The 17,276-nt window shown below is 53.2% G+C and overlaps 1 protein-coding gene across 1 annotated transcript in view; it reads left to right on the top strand.

Annotated features, from left to right (window-relative positions):
* LOXL2 (lysyl oxidase like 2) overlaps positions 1 to 16,597 on the top strand; it is a 98,742-nt gene extending 82,145 nt beyond the window's left edge. Inside the window, exons 10-14 of the mRNA XM_005562843.4 lie at positions 3,506 to 3,749; positions 10,382 to 10,497; positions 11,609 to 11,745; positions 14,851 to 14,962; positions 15,662 to 16,597. Coding sequence (XP_005562900.1) covers positions 3,506 to 3,749; positions 10,382 to 10,497; positions 11,609 to 11,745; positions 14,851 to 14,962; positions 15,662 to 15,741 — 689 coding nt within the window. The 3' untranslated portion in view covers positions 15,742 to 16,597. The remainder of the gene's footprint in view (positions 1 to 3,505; positions 3,750 to 10,381; positions 10,498 to 11,608; positions 11,746 to 14,850; positions 14,963 to 15,661) is intronic.
* Positions 16,598 to 17,276: the final 679 nt, after the last annotated feature.

The following is a 17,276-nucleotide window of genomic DNA, read 5'->3' as shown; positions in this document are numbered from 1 at the left end:
ATTGGGAGGCCCAGATACTGGCCAGAGAACTTGAGACCAGAGCCTGCCTTATTGGCTGATCTTGGAAAAGCGTGTCAGCCTCTGTGGTCTATAGTTGTAGTTTTCCCTAGAAATTAGAAATCAAGTGTGACAATATGCGCAAGGGCTTGGTAAACAAAGATGCACTGTCATCCTGCCATCACGGAGAATGAGGGATTGAACTGAGCCCAGCAGCTGCGTCTCCCACCAACCCCTTTTAGATTCACTAGCATCTCCTAGCCCTCACAAAGCAGGACCTCAGGGCAGGCTTCTCTGGGTAGACATAACACGCTATCACGTCCTGTGTGAGAAGAGAGATGGTGAGATCACCACCCTACCAGCTCCCCAGGGGAAAGCATCCCAGCAGAGAGGAACAGCCACTCCCCTGTCGGGGAACTTTTCTTTATTTATCAATTTATTTATATTTGCAATAGTCCATCTTTTCTAGAAGGAAATTAAGATAATACAAACCTAAATACAATTCAAGATAGCAGAAAATAAAAACAGATGAAAGACAGGTGCTGGCAAAATGGTAGTGGCTTAAGATGGAGCCAGGGAGGGGTTAATTTTAAAAACGTGTACTGGGGGTTCTATACATTTATTATGAGTAGCTCATTAATTTCACAGTGAGCTTCCTAGCAGCCAGAGCAAAGAGAAAACTGGTCACTAATATAACTAACAGTACCTATGAGATGAAAACTAACCCATGAGTCAAGAGAAGCCCACAACTCTAGAGATTAAAGGGAATTTCTCTCTGAGGACTGAGATTTATGAGATGAACGATGCCCTCAGATTCTCATGGAAGATCCAAAAATGAGTTTTGTGGGGCGATTTCTCAGAATGCTCTGCAGCTTAGGCTGAAGCATCACTGGGAGTGTGTCTGCAGCGGGGCAGTAGCCCTTGGGGCCAGGAACACAGCACTTGTCTCCTCTGGCCGAATGCATGTTGGAGTATTCAGGGAAATAAAGTAATTCTTCAGCAACCCTTCATAATATCTTACTCTCACCCCACCAATTGCATGTGCTGGAAATCTACACATCCTCCTTGATTCTCCCTCTTCCTCACCATTCCCCATGTCCAGTCCCTCTTGATTTTTACCTTTCAGTATTTTCTCAACCTTCTCTGTATCTTTCTCTGCCACTGTTGCTGCCTGTGTCCAGATGACCACCTTCCACACAGCATCACTGCAAAGGATATCCCCACAGTGACACGTGCCCCTGCGGTGGTTTCCCCTCCTCTCCCCTCCCCAAAGCCAGAGCCAAGACCACCTCCCACTTAAATCCCACCCAAGGGTCCCACCGCACTTCTGTGACCAGGGGCTCACACAGGGCTCGTGTTGTCCGGCTTCCTCCCAGGCCACCCCCACCCATCCTCAGTGTCTGCACCACACTGGCTTTGACCCTCCCTCGTGCCGCAGGGGCCTGGCACAGGCTGTGTGTTTTGTCCCAACCTCATCCTTAGTGTTATTTCCTCAAATCCCCACCCCTCCTTCAGAGAAAAACTAAAACACAACTTCTCCCAAAGAAGCCTCCTGACCACCCACCCGACAGGCTCCTCCTGTTACAATTCCCATCATACCCCGCATTTCTCCTGCCAGCTCTTGTTGCAGTAGTCATTATTATGTGCTGCATATGTCTCTCTCTTGCCAGAGTCTAGGGTAGTTCCACCTTGCCTTGCTCAGCTCTGTCCAGAGAGCCTAGCACAGTGCATCGTAATACTCAAGCCATGGGTAGGTGGAAGGATGCCACTTAGGAGTTCCGCTGCCTGCAGGATGCAGGGGAGGCCAAGCCCCAGCCCATGGCAGGTGTTGAGATTGCAGGTCCCAGGCTCCCAGCTAAGCACAGAACATGGTACATTAACAATCTCTTTCCTCGCGAGCTGGAGGGAGAGCCCAAGTGGAGACCCCTGTGCTCAGCTCAGAAGTATTCAGAGGAGCTGTCAACTAATAAGAGGCTCACATGACACCCTCATAAAAATCAGCATGTCCAAAACACTCAGTGCTGGGCAATGCTGCATCTTGCATAGCCTCCAAGAAGACATACTTGTCAGTAAACGGGAGCCTCCTGATTTACGGCTTCCATGCCCCACCCCACATGCCATCTGTGTGCACCCTTTCCCTGCCCTTCGGTTCCATACCCAATTCTTGCGAGTGGATCTGCTCTCTAGAGGATGCCAGCTCCTTCAGGTGCCAGTGAGCGCACAGGGTTTACTGAGAACCCGCTGGGCTCTGCCGCAGCCTATAAGCCTGGAGGGGGAGGGGAAGAAGGGAGACAGAGCTCCCTCCATGTGCTGGTGAACTTGAGGGAAGCAAAACTCACAGACTCTGCTTGCTTAAAATTTACAAGCAATTCTGCCAAGCAGTCTAGGGGAAAAAAAAATTTACAAGCAACTTGTCAAAATAAAAGATGGCAGGATCTTGTGATCACTGATTCATATATGGCATTTTTCTAGGTACTAGAAATGCTCACTGAAAGCTCACTTTTAAAGGTAAAGCCTACAGTTACTCCTTTTGCAAAGAAGCTAAGCTTCCTAATACAATTGTTTAGTAAACGTAGATTGTAGCCATCAGTCATTCTTTTAACACCTGCTATGTGCAGTGCGCTAATTGAGTAAATCAAGCGTTGTAAAAGACAGGCACCTGGGGAAAACTCTCCCGTAAGGCAGCGGTGTGTGCCGTGGAACCTGGAAGAACCTGTTAAGAAGGCAATTTGGCAATAGGAATCAGAGACTTAAAAATAGACAATGCTTTCTCCTAGCAGTTTCACTTACAGAGATATATTCTAAAGGAAAAAAATAACTTATATGCACAGATTTACTACAGGGTGTTTATCGCACCTTGTAACTGCAAAATTCCAAACAGCCAATATATCTAAAAATATGAGATAGAGCTAGGAATTAAATATTATGTAGCCATGAAATGAGTGTGCTGTAATGGATATATGTCAACGTGAAAATATGACAAGATGGATTTTAAGGGAAACAGTATTAGCACACCATAACTCTACATACAATATTATACATGTTGGAAAATACATCATTTCCAGAAGAAGCAGACCAAGGTATGAGAGGTGTTCTTTCTCTCTGGGTAGAACAATCACATCGTTACTGTTGTTTGTTGCATTTTGTTATTGAAAATTTGAAGCCACTTGAAAGTAGAATAATATAATCAACCCCCGTGTGCTCCTCACTCACATTCAGTGCTCACGAGGCACGGGATCTGTTAACATACCATGGTCTGTGCTTAGCTGGAAATTTTAACATCTGGCTCATCTGCACCGATAACTGAAGAGTTGTCAAAGAGGACTCACAGCAGAGGGAAAGAGGAATTTAGGGTCTTGCTAAACAAGAAGGTAACCTTGAGGAGCCCTCGAGCCATTCCAGAAGGTGGTGGTAGGCAGGAGAGGGGTGTGTCCCAGCTCAAGACTCAGAAGTGGGAGCCCTGGGGAGGGGTCTCTTGCCTTGTTGACCAGCATGCCATCCTCCTCAGCCGCCCCAGACCTGGTCCTCAATGCGGAGATGGTGCAGCAGACCACCTACCTGGAGGACCGGCCCATGTTCATGCTGCAGTGTGCCATGGAGGAGAACTGCCTCTCGGCCTCAGCTGCACAGACCAACCCCACCACGGGCTACCGCCGGCTCCTGCGCTTCTCCTCCCAGATCCACAACAATGGCCAGTCCGACTTCCGGCCCAAGAACGGCCGCCACGCGTGGATCTGGCATGACTGTCACAGGTAGGCCTGGCTCACCACCCTCCCCGCTAAGCTGCCCGGTGGACGTCCTGCGGGCCCCAGATGGGAGTTCAGAGTTGCCAGGGTCACTTAGAGCCAAGAGGCTGCATGGCCTGGAGATAGGATCCTCCTAAGTGGGGGGCTTGCGTCTGCCACACTGGCTGTCACATTTCCCGAAGCCATTCTCCACTCCAAGTTCCCCTGGCCTGCCGCCCCTTCTTCCTGCCTCCAACACTTCTAACATCAGGAAACACACTTTGTGTTGAGCGCCCATACCCTCCTTGTTGACCTTCAGCCCATGGTTTCCAAGTGTGTCCACAGGTTTGTGCGCTGCCAGGTACTCCAGGCTCTGCAGTTGTTGGACTCTGAGTTCCTTTAGAAATATTCCCAGCCGGGCGCGGTGGTTCACGCCTGTAATCCCAGCACTTTGGGAAGCCGAGGTGGGCAGATCACTAGGTCAGGAGATCGAGACCATCCTGGCTAACACAGTGAAACCCCGTCTCCACTAAAAATAAAAAAAATTAGCCGGGCGAGGTGGCGGGCGCCTATAGTCCCAGCTACTCGGGAGGCTGAGGCAGGAGAATGGCGTGAACCCGGGAGGCGGTGGTTGCTGTGAGCTGAGATCGCGCCACCACACTCCAGCCTAGGCGACAGAGCTAGACTCTGTCTCAAAAAATATGTGTGTGTGAGTGTGTGTATATATATATATATTTATATTTTTATATTTATATATATTTATATATGTATTTATTTATATATTCCATGTACTGGTATGTATTTTAAATACCTCTAGGAAGACAATGGATGTGGAGACTGAAGTCTAGGCCCAAGAGTCCTGAGACTTGGTCTCTAAACGCAGCCCATGCTTCTAGCCAGCTGCATAATGTCGGGTCAGCTGGGCCACATCACCTGGGACCTCGCCTGTCCCTTCCAGCTCTGTCAGTCTGTGGACCTGATCCCAATGCTGCAAATCCCAGACAAGGACAGAAGAACAGGGTGAAATCCCACAGCCAACCCTGGCTAGAGCCACCACAAGCCATCTGCTCATCCTCTTACCTTCCCTTGTTTCTTTGTTTTCCCTTTTTTGCCTGGACTCTTAATCTAATCCAGAACCTGCTGGCTTTGCCTGTCCAGGGATTTTCTTGCTCAGACCTGAGCTGAGTGCATAGAGGGAAGAGAAGCAGGCACACTCCAGGAAAGGAAGGGAGAGAGGCCTCTACCACTCAATACAGCAGGAAGCCCCCGAGGGGCTACAGATGTGGCCTAGTCATTGCCCTTCCCCACACTTGGATGGCCCATCTATACAACCGAGCCTTTGCACCACATCCCTGCTTCTCAAAGTGAGGTCCTTGGACCAGAGGTATCTGCCACCACCTGAGAGCCTGGCACCTGCTCAATCCCAGGGCCCGTTGCAGGCCTACGCATCAGCATCTGCATTTAGCGGGATTCTCAGGTGACCGTGTGCACACTGAAGTCTGAGAAGCCCTTGTCTAGATGATGCTGAGGCTCCGCTGCAGCTCTGGAATGTGGTCATCACTGTTACGGGCAGAACTAACATGTCCTGCCCCCTTCTAAGTGTCAGGCCCAGGGAACCCTCATTTTCCTAGAAAAGGACACAGAGGCTTGGAGTTATCTCTTGCCCAAGATAACGCTAGGAGTTGCAGAGAGCAGGGATCCCGGCTCGTGCCTATCTGACTCCAAACCACATGCTCTTTCTTTTTTGTCTGCTGACTCTTCATCAGAAATCTATCTTTGGGGCCGGGCGCGGTGGCTCAAGCCTGTAATCCCAGCACTTTGGGAGGCCGAGGCGGGTGGCTCACGAGGTCAGGAGATCGAGACCATCCTGGCTAACATGGTGAAACCCCGTCTCTACTAAAAATACAAAAAACTAGCCGGGCGTGGTGGCGGGCGCCTGTAGTCCCAGCTACTCGGAGGCTGAGGCGGGAGAATGGCGTGAACCCGGGAGGTAGAGTTTGCAGTGAGCCGAGATCGCGCCACTGCACTCCAGCCTGGGCGACAGAGCGAGACTCCGTCTCAAAAAAAAAAAAAAAAAAAAAAAAGAAATCTATCTTTGGCTTTTATTTTATTTTATGTTATTTTCATGTCGCAACTGATGATCTGGTTCCATTCAAATCAGTTTGGGGATAGAGTTGTTCCACTAGTCTCCCAAGGAAGGACTGTGGTAGAATTCAGGGGTGCTGATTTTCCATTCAAACAGTTGAACGTTCTGAACGTCCTAATTAGCCCAAGAAAGTGTGGTCTTTATAGAGAAGTACGTCAGTCTTCTTCAGGGCGTAAGTCAGTAGAGTTAAAGTCATGACGGTATCGGTGCTTGGCTCCCTTTGGGGAACGTGTGGGTGGAAGCCCTGGGCGGCAGGGGCTGACGCTGCCTATGGGTCTATAAGCAGAAGATAATTGCATCCCAGCCCTGCATATGGCGGCCCACCCAGAGATTACATGGTAGGAACCTCCCTGTGCCATGTACTTACTCTCCAAGGAATCGGTCTCCTCTAAGAATAGGCACATGGTGACATCCTGGAAATGTTCTTCTGATCTGGGGACTCTGGCTCCCTGCCTGCTCCCCGCCACCCCCCACCCCCTCCACCCCCGCTTTTCCTGTGGTCTATTTTATTTCTTTGTTTACAGATGTTCCAGTCAATGGCTTGGGAGGGGATGGGAGGGGAAGGAAGGACATGCTGAGCACATGTACCTTCTGGTCTCCCCCTCCTGGTCCATAGCTGAGAAACGATGACCATAAGATCCTAGGAACCTTAAGAGGAGTCCCTTGAGCTCCACGTGACTTCTCCAGGTGCTGTGGGAGGAACAGGATCCTGGCCTCAAACCGCTGTTGGGTTCTTTTTGGAAGCTGATGAGAGCTGGCTCTTCCTCTGCTCAAAACAAATATTTCTAGAAGTTTAGTAGCCTATGTCAGCAGATTTGCAGACACTCTGAAGGCCATCTGGAGCCAGGCTTGAGAACCCTGGCTCAAATTAGTGGGAATGGGGAAAAAAGCCATTTCCAGTTTAATTGATGCTACCTCAGGGAAGAGAGCTCTGTTCTTTGAAAGCCCTCGACTGAAACACAAAGATTGGCCCCCTTGGAAATGTCCTCGACAACCAGACCTGGAGGAAAGTGCCCCCAGAGTTATTTTCTCTCATGTGCACTGTGCCCTGGCCGATGGTCTCCATGCATCTCTCTCCTGCCTCTTGTGGGGCCACCGCTGCTCAACTGGCACGATGTGCCACGGTTCTGACAGGACAGAGCATGGGGCACAGATGCACAACAGGCTCCACAGGCCGAGGGGCTTGGCTCTCCCACCTTGGGGGAGCCCCAGGAGAGGAGCTAGGAGTTGGAGAAGCAGGGGGAATGGGCTGCAGCTCAGATGACAGTCCTCCGGGTCAGGGGTGGCATTGCTGCAAAGAGGAGAGATGCCCTTTCACTCCACCCTGCCTACCACATGTGCGGCGCAGCTTCCTGGGAGGATCAAAGCCCATAGATGTGATGTGGCCCCTGGGAGCCAATCTGAGGCCCTCATCTCATCTGTGGGGCTTGCTCCTGCCAAGCTGCTTGGCACAGGGGGATGGCAGAGTGGAGCGAGCAGAAGGGCCTCTGCCTTTCTGGCATCTCCTCCCGGGATGGAAGCATCCCCAGCGTTCTCTGAAACAAGGACAGGAATGTTGTCCCCACTGTGGCAGAGCGCCTCCAGGACTGTCCCTTCCGGATGCCCTGGGGGCACGTGGCTGGGGTGGGAAAAGATGTAGAGCGCAAGTATCTCCTCTGTAAAGGGCACGGAGCTTCTGACTGGGAGTTTGATTGGGGCCACCAACGACCTAGGACAGCAAAGAACATACCTGCTTCTCCCATCTTTCTCTGTACCAGCTTTATCTGCCATCCGTTTTGCATCCAACACCTGCTCCCTTGACGAGTGCCATGTCTTAAAACACTGAGCTCTGGGCTGGACACAGTGGCTCACACCTGTAATCCCAGCACTTTGGGAGACCGAGGCGGGTGGATCACTTGAGGTCAGGAGTTCAAGACCAGCCTGGCCAACATGGTGAAACCCCATCTCTACTAAAAATACAAAAATTTGCCAGGCATGGTGGTATGCACTGTAGTCCCAACTACTCAGGAGGCTGTGGCAGGAGAATTGCTTGAACCCGGAAGGCGGAGGTTGCAGTGAGCCGAGATCGCACCACTGCACTCCAGCCTGGGTGACAGTGAGACTCCATCTCAAAAAAAAACAAAAACAAAAAAGCATTGAGCTCTGGACTCTCACGGTAGAAGGCCGTGTCTCCTTTTGTCCGGATCACAGTGACCTCCGCCAAGCGTCAGGCTCTCTCTCCCCTTAGCGTTCTGGATTTTCCTTCCAAGTCCACGCTTCCCTAACTACCCCAGGGATCCAGTCCCCTCCTAACCGTCCAAGGGTCACGACAGCTCAGCCTGGGAAGAGGAGGAATACCTTCCTCGCCAGGACTCACCATCCCATTTCCCAGAGTCCTGCTCTGTATTTCCTGGGGGGCATGGGTGGGTAGTGCTGGTGGCGGGGGCGGTGGGGCTCTAGGCTCTAATCCAGGCAGCTGGGAAGGAGATGTGGCTCTAGGGAGGGATGACTGCATACGCCCGAGAGGCAAAGCGAAGATACCCCGGACAGAAGCCAGGGAAAATTGGGAGACCATAAAACCAGCTGTTCCCCTCTTGAGTGTTTGCAGGGGAAAAACTGAAGCTAGGGAAGATTTAAATCAAGTCTGCAGGAAGCTGAGGAGCGGGATGGGGTCAGCCTTACAAGAGTCCGTCTGTGCGCTCCGTCTGAATTCTGTTTAGACAACGGAGCATCAACCTATTTCTCTTCAGTCTTTCCAGCCGGTAAACATGGTCACATAAGCCCCTCTCTGAGCGATGCAGACATTTTTTAGGCAGTGAGTCAGACCTCATGTCTCTTCTTGCTCCTTCAAGAAGCCAAAATAGACTTTCTCAAAGTCGTCACTTCCACGGCCACAAAATGCCTCCTTGTGAATGTTCTCTGGAGCTCAGGCTCAGCATCATTTTACCCAGAAACATGAGTGACCGAGGGAAGCCCAACTTAGCAACTCCTGATATTTTTAGCACAGACAAATGCAGGAGGAAGGGAAAAGAGCCTCGAATTTCCTCGCAGGAAACCTATCCTGTTCATTGCTGTCTTCCCCGTGCCCCCACCACCACCCGTTCACAGCAGAGGGAACCTGAGGCCAAGGGCAGGGGGCTGGGGAAGTGAGGAGCTCCCGCCGGCCTCGGAGTCGTAGCAGCAGTGGTAGTAGAGGTAATAAAAATCCTGCTACTGTGACTGCTATGATGGGAGTGTCATAAGGAAGGGGACAGGCATGTCAAATCTTGAGTACTCATGTGCTACCAGCCTCGTGTTAGTTATTTGACGCCATTCATCTTACTCAATCTTGCAGCCCCAAGAGCAGGCAAAGCCACCCTCTCCCCTTTGCCAAAGAGGAGGCTCAGATCCTGCACCAACAAAGCAGGGGACTCTGCTCCCATGACTTGGCACCTCGTTCCTCAGTTTCCCCCTTTTTCCAAATGTCCCTGTGATGGCAGAGACAAGCGTATAGGAATAGTTGCAGACACTTGGCGACGTGCCCGTTGGAGGCTGGGATCAGGCTAAGACAACCTGCTTCCTTCAGCCCCGGGCCTGGGCAGTGCAGGCTTCGGGAAGGCCCCGCAGCAACAGGCGACAGCCCCAGCCCCGTTTCCCTTGTTTATTCTGAACCAAGGGCTATTCTAAACCAAGCACATGTGTTCCAAGACTGCATCTGTTCTCAATTCCTCCCGAGGGAAGAGAGGGAGCGTTCCGTTATGTAAACCAGCGGCGAGGGATTTGCAGCCTGCTTGCACAAGCTCTCCTGCAGAACTCCCAGAACCCCCAGGGATGTGCCTCCCTTTGCTGCTAGTGTGTGCCCCCGAGGATGAGTCAATGTCTCCTTCCCAGAGGGCCTCCCGGCTGTCTTTCTGCTCCTCCCTGCTTTATTTGCACACTCGCTGCTCACCTCCCAGGGCTGGAGGCGAAGCTGCAGGCCCTTCCTGACTGGGTCTGAAGCGCAGGCGCGACCTTGGGGCACCTGCGTGTCCACACGTTCTATTCCTTACTGCTTCTGTTCTTTCTGCTTCTCCCCCTTAATCATGCCTCCTCCCCTTTGGTTTTTCTCCCTACCCTATTCCATTTCAAAAGACATCAAAATGTGGGTTTTTTAAATTACCCGGAAGAAAGTGCATCAAACAGGAAGGGGCTGTGGAGAGCCAGTTGCGCGCTTATTAAAAACAATAGCTGGAGTTCTGTGCTTATCATATGCAGTGCCGGCTAATCGCTACCTCCCCAGTACCCACAGCACCCATGCATTACAACAGTCATTCCCATTCAGCGGAGGAGAGGACAGAGGCTTAGCAAGGTGAGCAGTGGTCTGACCTCAGAGCCCTGCCGCTGCCTCCGAAGCACCAGCTTTCCTTTCCTCAGGCCTCTTATCCACTCCTCTCCCCACCCGGCCCCCTCTGGTCCCCTCGAAGTATTCCCAGAGGCAAATCGCCAGCCAGGCCTCTGCTTGCAAGCAGCAGTTGCTCCAGAAACTGACCTCCAGGCCATCTCTCTCTCACTCCAGGCACTACCACAGCATGGAGGTGTTCACCCACTACGACCTGCTGAACCTCAACGGCACCAAGGTGGCAGAGGGTCACAAGGCCAGCTTCTGCTTGGAGGACACAGAATGTGAAGGAGGTATCTGTGGGCGGAGTGGGGGGATGGGGGGCCTCAGAGGGACTCGAATGCCCCTGTCTCCACGATCACCTGACTGGAGCCCAGGCCTGGCACTGACCCTGTGTCACTCTGACCACTGCCACCTTTCCCCACCTGGACCTTCCTTAGTTATAGTGAGGTGCTGGAGGCATGGGCATGACCTGGTTCCAGGGGCACCCGGATTCCCCAGAGGTGTGCTGACAGGCACTGGTCGGTCCACAGGGCCTCCTGGACAAGATCCAGGCCTCAGGACCCTGCTTCATCTGGGCTCAGCAGCCCAGACCCTGATCTCAATGCCCCTCCCACTCTGGCTGCCACCAACCTTTTTCTGGTGTCCCAATGCCAAGTGTCCCTACCATACCAGGCTCTCACCCTTCAATTCTAACTCAGATGCCCCCTCTAAATCGCGCCTCCAGGCAGGAGTGGCACTCTGCTCACACTTCTAGTAGGTCACTACACCTGCCCTGTGATCACCCGTTAGTGCACCTGCAGCCCTGGGGGCTCTTCATGGGGAGACATGTCAGTTTTTCTTGCTAGACCCACTGTTTACAGCAGTGTCCAGGCATGGCAGCTTCTCAATAAATGTGTGTTTAATTTGTTCTTCATTGAAGCGGCCCGCCACTGACTTGCCGTGAAATCACACAGCAGACAGGTTTTGACCTCTTACCATGTGCAGATAACATGTGAGTGTCAGAGACATGGGCCTACACTCTACCTGCTGATCCTCTAGAGGAGACAGACAGTATGACCCGCATGTTATGCTAAACCACAGGCACCAGAGATTTCCCCAGTGCACACACATGCAGTTATCCCTAGGCTGAGGATATCACAGAAAGGCGAGGGTGGATCAGAGTAGTCAGGGAGGGCTTCATGGAGGAAGGGGACCTTGAGCCTGGCCTGAGGGAAGAGGCAGGATGTGGGTAGGGAACTGATTGGGGGGTTCTATTGAAATGATAACAGATGAGCAGCCCACACAGTGGGGTGGGATGCTGAGCCCAGATGAAGCAGTGGAGGCGGCCTTGGGAGCAGGAAGAGGGCACAGCAGTGGGGCCATGGTTCCCTGGTGATGAGCTCCCCTCTGCCCCACCTGCAGATATCCAGAAGAATTACGAGTGCGCCAACTTCGGCGATCAGGGTATCACCATGGGCTGCTGGGACATGTACCGCCATGACATCGACTGCCAGTGGATTGACATCACTGACGTGCCCCCTGGAGACTACCTGTTCCAGGTGAGGTGGGCAGGAAGGGGTTCCAGCCCTCCAGGGGGAGGAGGGGAGGCCACCTCCACAGGCTCCTTCCCACTGGTGTCCACACAGGGGCATGGGAGTCAGTCTGTCTAAAGGGCAAGGTGCTACCCCCAGAGGCCATCACAGTCCATCAGTTAACCCAACGATGTCAGGCATAGGGGCCTGAGAATTAGGCGGTGCACAGGACCAGAGCTGCCAGAGACATTCACATTTGATTTAGTTAACACCTGGTGCATGCCAAGCATAACTCATCAGCAGGCTAGATTTGCTCCTCCGGCCAGTTTATTCCATCGATGCTCAGGCAACCCACACCTCTTGTCTCCTATGGAGCTCTTCTCTCCACCAGCCCTGTTTCTCCTATGGCCCTAGCCTGCCTTGGTCTGTGCTGTCAAGACTGAAAACAAACTCATAAAGAGCCAGTCGCTCGCAAGTGTCTATGATTTAGCTCTTCCGGAAATATCTGCCTCATAGAGGAGGATCTGCAGAAGGGGCCGTTCTCAATACAAAGCAAATCTATAAGAATCAAATATGGAACATGAAAGACAGCCTGGCCAGGTGACTTCTTTGTCAGAGGGGTTGCCGGCGTTTGTTTCCACATACTCTGCCTGGGCGGAAGGCCAGCCCTGAGGAGGAAGCGGGGGCCCTGGCTTCCCTCCTTCCTGAAAACAGCGGCATGTTCTGGCCAGGGCTCTGACTGGGGGAGACAAGGGGCATGGGGACCCTAATGTCTCTCTGCCGGTGCACGGGTGCACGTCCGCCTGCAGAAGCTTTATCTCAGCCTCTCACTGTCTCCTGCATCCCAACCCAGCTCGTTTCCCCGCTTGCCCTGTTGGCTGGCAAAGTGGATGACCAGAAATGTGTCATTCCACCTTGAAAGCTTTCCTGAGGGGGCATCCAGCCAGCCCAGGGCCTGGCCCACAGTCCCCACCTACAGACAGTCCTCTGAAGAAACACCACCTTCAGAGAAGTCACCACAGAGGGGCTTTCAGAGGATTCCTGGGCAGTGTCAGAGGCTGGAAAGCAGACAGCCAAGCACTTTTCCAGCCACAAGCCCAGAACCACAGACTTGGAGAGGTCTAACCAGAGAGTCATTTATTTTAAAAGATGAGTAGCCGTGGCCATGTGCACGTCTACAGTGCCTGGTGGTTTCTGTTTGAGGTTTGCTATCATTTTGCCGGGTGAGTGTGTATCTCCCTGTATTCTGGCCAGTGCCATCCACTTGATAACTACTATGAATTGCCTAAGCCTGGGGAACCCATTATTTCATTTAATCTCCCAAGGAAGGGGCATCATCATCACCCTCCTTTCACAGCCACACAACCCCAGACATATCAACTCTTGATTTTGTGTTCTCAACCCCTAAATGATACAATTAGCAAATGGACTCATTAGGGGCATGTTAATACCTCCGATTAATCAAAAAGAATATTCCCCTTAAGATAGACATGGAACTTTAGGCGCTACAAGCGCCGACCTGGGGATTCACGGGACACAAGTGCTGGCCTTCATTTCAGACATCAGTGGTGCTATGAAGGATGGGAGGAGAGAGCTGGGCAAGAAGGAAGTGGCCTACCACACAGAGGGGCCTGTGCAGAGCTCAGAGGCAGGGCTGAAGGGGCCTCCTGGCTCCTGGTGGCCCCTGCTTTATCCTCTTCCTCATCATTTCCTAGATTCATAGATGTACAGAAACCTAAAGCCACTTCCCACAGGCCCTTGTGAGACTTCAGCCTGCAGTAGTTGAATGGGGTGAGACAGTAGGGGACACAGATTGCCAGCCCCACCTCCACCCCACACGTCACACTGGCTCTCATGCCCCCAACACAAGCCCTTGCTGCATTCAGCCGGCTTCATGGCTGCACTCAGCCGGCTTCATGGCTGCACTGTGGAGACGCCTGGGCGGCCGAGGAGCTGCCTGGACCTGCACAGCTGGAGGCCTTGGCATGTGGAGCTGTGTTTGCCCCATGCCATGTGTGGGCCAGGGATGAGGGGGCAGCTAGAATGGTTGGGTGGAAGAGAAAACTCAAGCCACCCCGGAGCGGAGCATGTACCTCCTTAGCTAAAGGGACAGGACCCCAGCTGGGCCAGGTGCAGGCCCCCAGAACAGCCCCACGGAGCCAAAACACAGGGCTGGCTGCCAGGCTGGCCTTGGCTTCCCACAGCACCTCTTTGGGCAAGCCCAGTGGCCTGTTAAAGGGTCACGTCCAGGCCCTTCTGGGGCCCCAAATTTAGAGAATGTTCCTGAACGAGCAGCCTGTACCCGCCCCCACGCTATGGGTCCCAGCCCTTCCAAATGTGGCAGGACCCTTGAGGGAAGGCCTGTCATCTGCGTCCTCTGCCCCTCTGTTCACCACTGTTGTCTCTTCTCCCTCCCCCTCCCTTTCACTTTTCTCCTCGGGTCCTCACCGCGAACCTCCCCTTTTCTGTCCCCTCAAAGACACCCTCTCAGAATATGTCCTTCCTATTCCTGCCGTTCTGGGCAAAGTCCCTGCAGCTGGGGGGATGCAGAGGCAGGGGTGGAAGGACGGGGAGAGGATGTGGCTTCTCCAGCAGCCCCAGAGCCAGGCCCTGGCCCAGCAGAACAGGCAGGGACACAGATCCCCAGGTCCCACCCGTCATTTCACAGAGAGAGGAAGGGACGTGTCCACAGTCACATGGCTGTGACGAGTGTCCCATCTCCAGTGCCCAGGCAGCCCTCTTCCCGCTTCCCACACTGCCAGGTCCTCCCCATACCCTTCTGCTTCTCCAGCATCTTCTTCTGGGGTCTCCCCAGACCCCAACTCCTGCCTCCCTCAGAACTCCCAGGAGGGGGTGACCCCCTTCCGAAGGCCCACCCTGGGTAGAGGGGTGTGTGTTACACCGCCATGGACCGAGGGCAGGGTCTCCCTCCTCCGGGCCATGCTCCCTGTGCTCCCTGACTCATCTCTGCCCCACCCCAAGGACTTTGTTGGGACCCACAGACTCCCTTCTTGGGTCCTGGCACCTGCCACGCTCCCCTTCCCTGAGGTCGCTGGTCTCGCAGATCCCCGGGCCTGGGTGGAGGTGGCCACAGAGGGATCCAGCAGCCTCCTCTGCCCTGCTTCTCCCCAGGTTGTGATTAACCCCAACTTCGAGGTTGCAGAATCTGATTACTCCAACAACATCATGAAGTGCAGGAGCCGCTATGACGGCCACCGCATCTGGATGTACAACTGCCACATAGGTAAGGTCCAGGCCGCCCCCGCTCCAGGAAGCAGGCGGGAGCTGCCCTACTTTCTCAAGGACCCAGAGGCAGCTTCCTAATTTGGGTAAAGAGCTCAGGGAATGCAGCCAGCATCACATTTCCACATTCAGGACGGAAGCCACAGACACACAGGCCTGGATGGAGACTGAGTTTTTACAGCCAGCTCCGGCCATGGAGAGAGGGTGGTACAGGACCGGGCCGGCCCAGCGCAGACCCCAAGGCTATTTAAGGGTTGGAGCCGAGGCCACTGGCTCATCATGCATGTGACCTCAAAAATGTGGGCATCAGCAATCTGTGGGCTCTGCCTATCAGGTTTTTCTGTCAAGAGCTGGAAGCTAGCAAAGCACGGTTATTCCTAGTGTCCAATAAAGACACTTTTTTCCTTGGATGATAGGACTTGGGGAACAAGAGGGAAGGCAGAGCTTTTTCCTCTGCAGGAGAAGTCATGGGCCTCACTCTTGGCAAAATGTTAAAATTAAAGGCGCTATATTTATTCACTCGTTCACTCAACTTTGACAGAGCACCTGCCATGTGCCCACCCCTAGAGATGGCCAGCGCCTGGCACCTGTCCTTGTGAGGGCACACAGAGGTGACCCCGGCAGCGGCCCACTTACCAGGGTCAGGCAAGGCCTGAGCACCTCCTTTGCCCACTCCCTCCCCCCGATTCTCACTCTTCAGGTGGTTCCTTCAGCGAAGAGACGGAAAAAAAGTTTGAGCACTTCAGCGGGCTCTTAAACAACCAGCTCTCCCCGCAGTAAAGAAATCTGCGTGGTCATCTCCCGTCTTCAGGCCACACCACATCTTCCGTGGGACTTCCCCCAACAACTGAGTCTGAACGAACGCCACCGCGCCCTCACCCAGCCCGGCCCCCACCCCGTCCAGACCCCTGCAGCCGTGTCCAAGCTCAGGAGGAAGGGGACCCTTCCGTCGCTCACCGGGGGCTGCTGCCTGACCCTTGGGGCCTGAGAAGGCCTTGGAGGCTGGGGTTTGTCCACGGAGCTGCTGGAGCAGCACTGAGAGCCAACCTTGACCAGGACGAGGCCCACAGACAGGTTGTCATCAGCTTGTCCCATTCAAGCCACCGAGCTCACCACAGACACAGTGCAGGCGTGCTCTTCTCCAGTGACACGTGGACAAATGTGGGCTCATCAGCCCCCAGAGCGGGTCAGGCCGAATCCTGTTTCTCCTCCTCTTAGGTCGTTTGCAGCAAACTTGAATATCTAGACCTCTCTTCCATGGAAACCCTCTAGTCTATTATAGTCACATAGATAATGGTGCCACGTGTTTTCTGATTCAGTGAGCTCAGACTTGGTGCTTCTCTCTCCACACCCCCCGACCTTGTTTTTCAGGATACTATTATTATATTTTCACAGACTTTTGAGACACAAGTTTATTGGCATTTAATATTGGACATCTGGGCCTTTGGAAGTACAAATCTAAGGAAAAACCAACCCACCTGTGTAAGTGACTCATCTTCCTATTGTTCCAATTCTGTGGGTTTTTGATTGAACGGTGCTATAACCAGGGTCCTGGGTGACAGGGCGCTCGCTGAGCACCATGTGTCATCACAGACACTTACACATACTTGAAACTTGGAATAAAAGATTTATGAAACGCGTCTGTGTTTCCTTTGACCCACAGCACCTGGGCCCTGAGCAGCAGACTTCCTGTGTTCAGTGGCCGGAAGCGGAACTTCAGATACATTCATGGTTTTCCTTCTGTGGACATGGGTCCCCAGATCCCCTCCAGCCCAGTGTGGCTGCTAGGAGGCTCCTTCAGTGGACTCCAAAAGGGGCAGCTCCTGCCCTCTGGGAGAAGCAGTCTAAGAAGATCACAAAAAGCAGCGAACAGGGGTCATAACCTTTCTTGCACTCCTGTGGTTTTTACTGAAACTTGTCAGGAGGCGTAGCAGTTATGTTAGGGTCGGATGGGAAGTCTAGATTTAAACAGCCACCAGGCAGCTTCTCAAAGCAAGAGGGCATCCTTTCGCAGGACGGGCTCCCAGCCATTCTCAGTGGCGGTGGGGGTGGCCGGCCCAAACCAGCCACTCACCCAGACACAGGGGCTCCCCCTTGTGTCAACAGCATGCTAGGACCCAGCAAACTAGAGGGTAGGTAGGACAACCTTAGCACCAACTCCACCCAAACCACAATCGATGAGGGCATCGGGGCACATTCAGATCTCACCTCTTGCCTTTGTTCACGTTTATTTCTGCAAGAACCGGCACTGACAGGTAACACCAGGACCAGCCCAGGGGTCCCAGAACTGTCCCACAGCACAGGCCAGCGGGCTG

Source organism: Macaca fascicularis, chromosome 8 (assembly GCF_037993035.2).
Source record: "Macaca fascicularis isolate 582-1 chromosome 8, T2T-MFA8v1.1".
In the NCBI taxonomy this organism is placed as follows: Eukaryota; Metazoa; Chordata; class Mammalia; order Primates; family Cercopithecidae; genus Macaca; species Macaca fascicularis.
The sequence above is the reverse complement of the archived record's forward strand: the minus strand, read 5'-3'. Positions and strand labels throughout refer to the sequence as shown.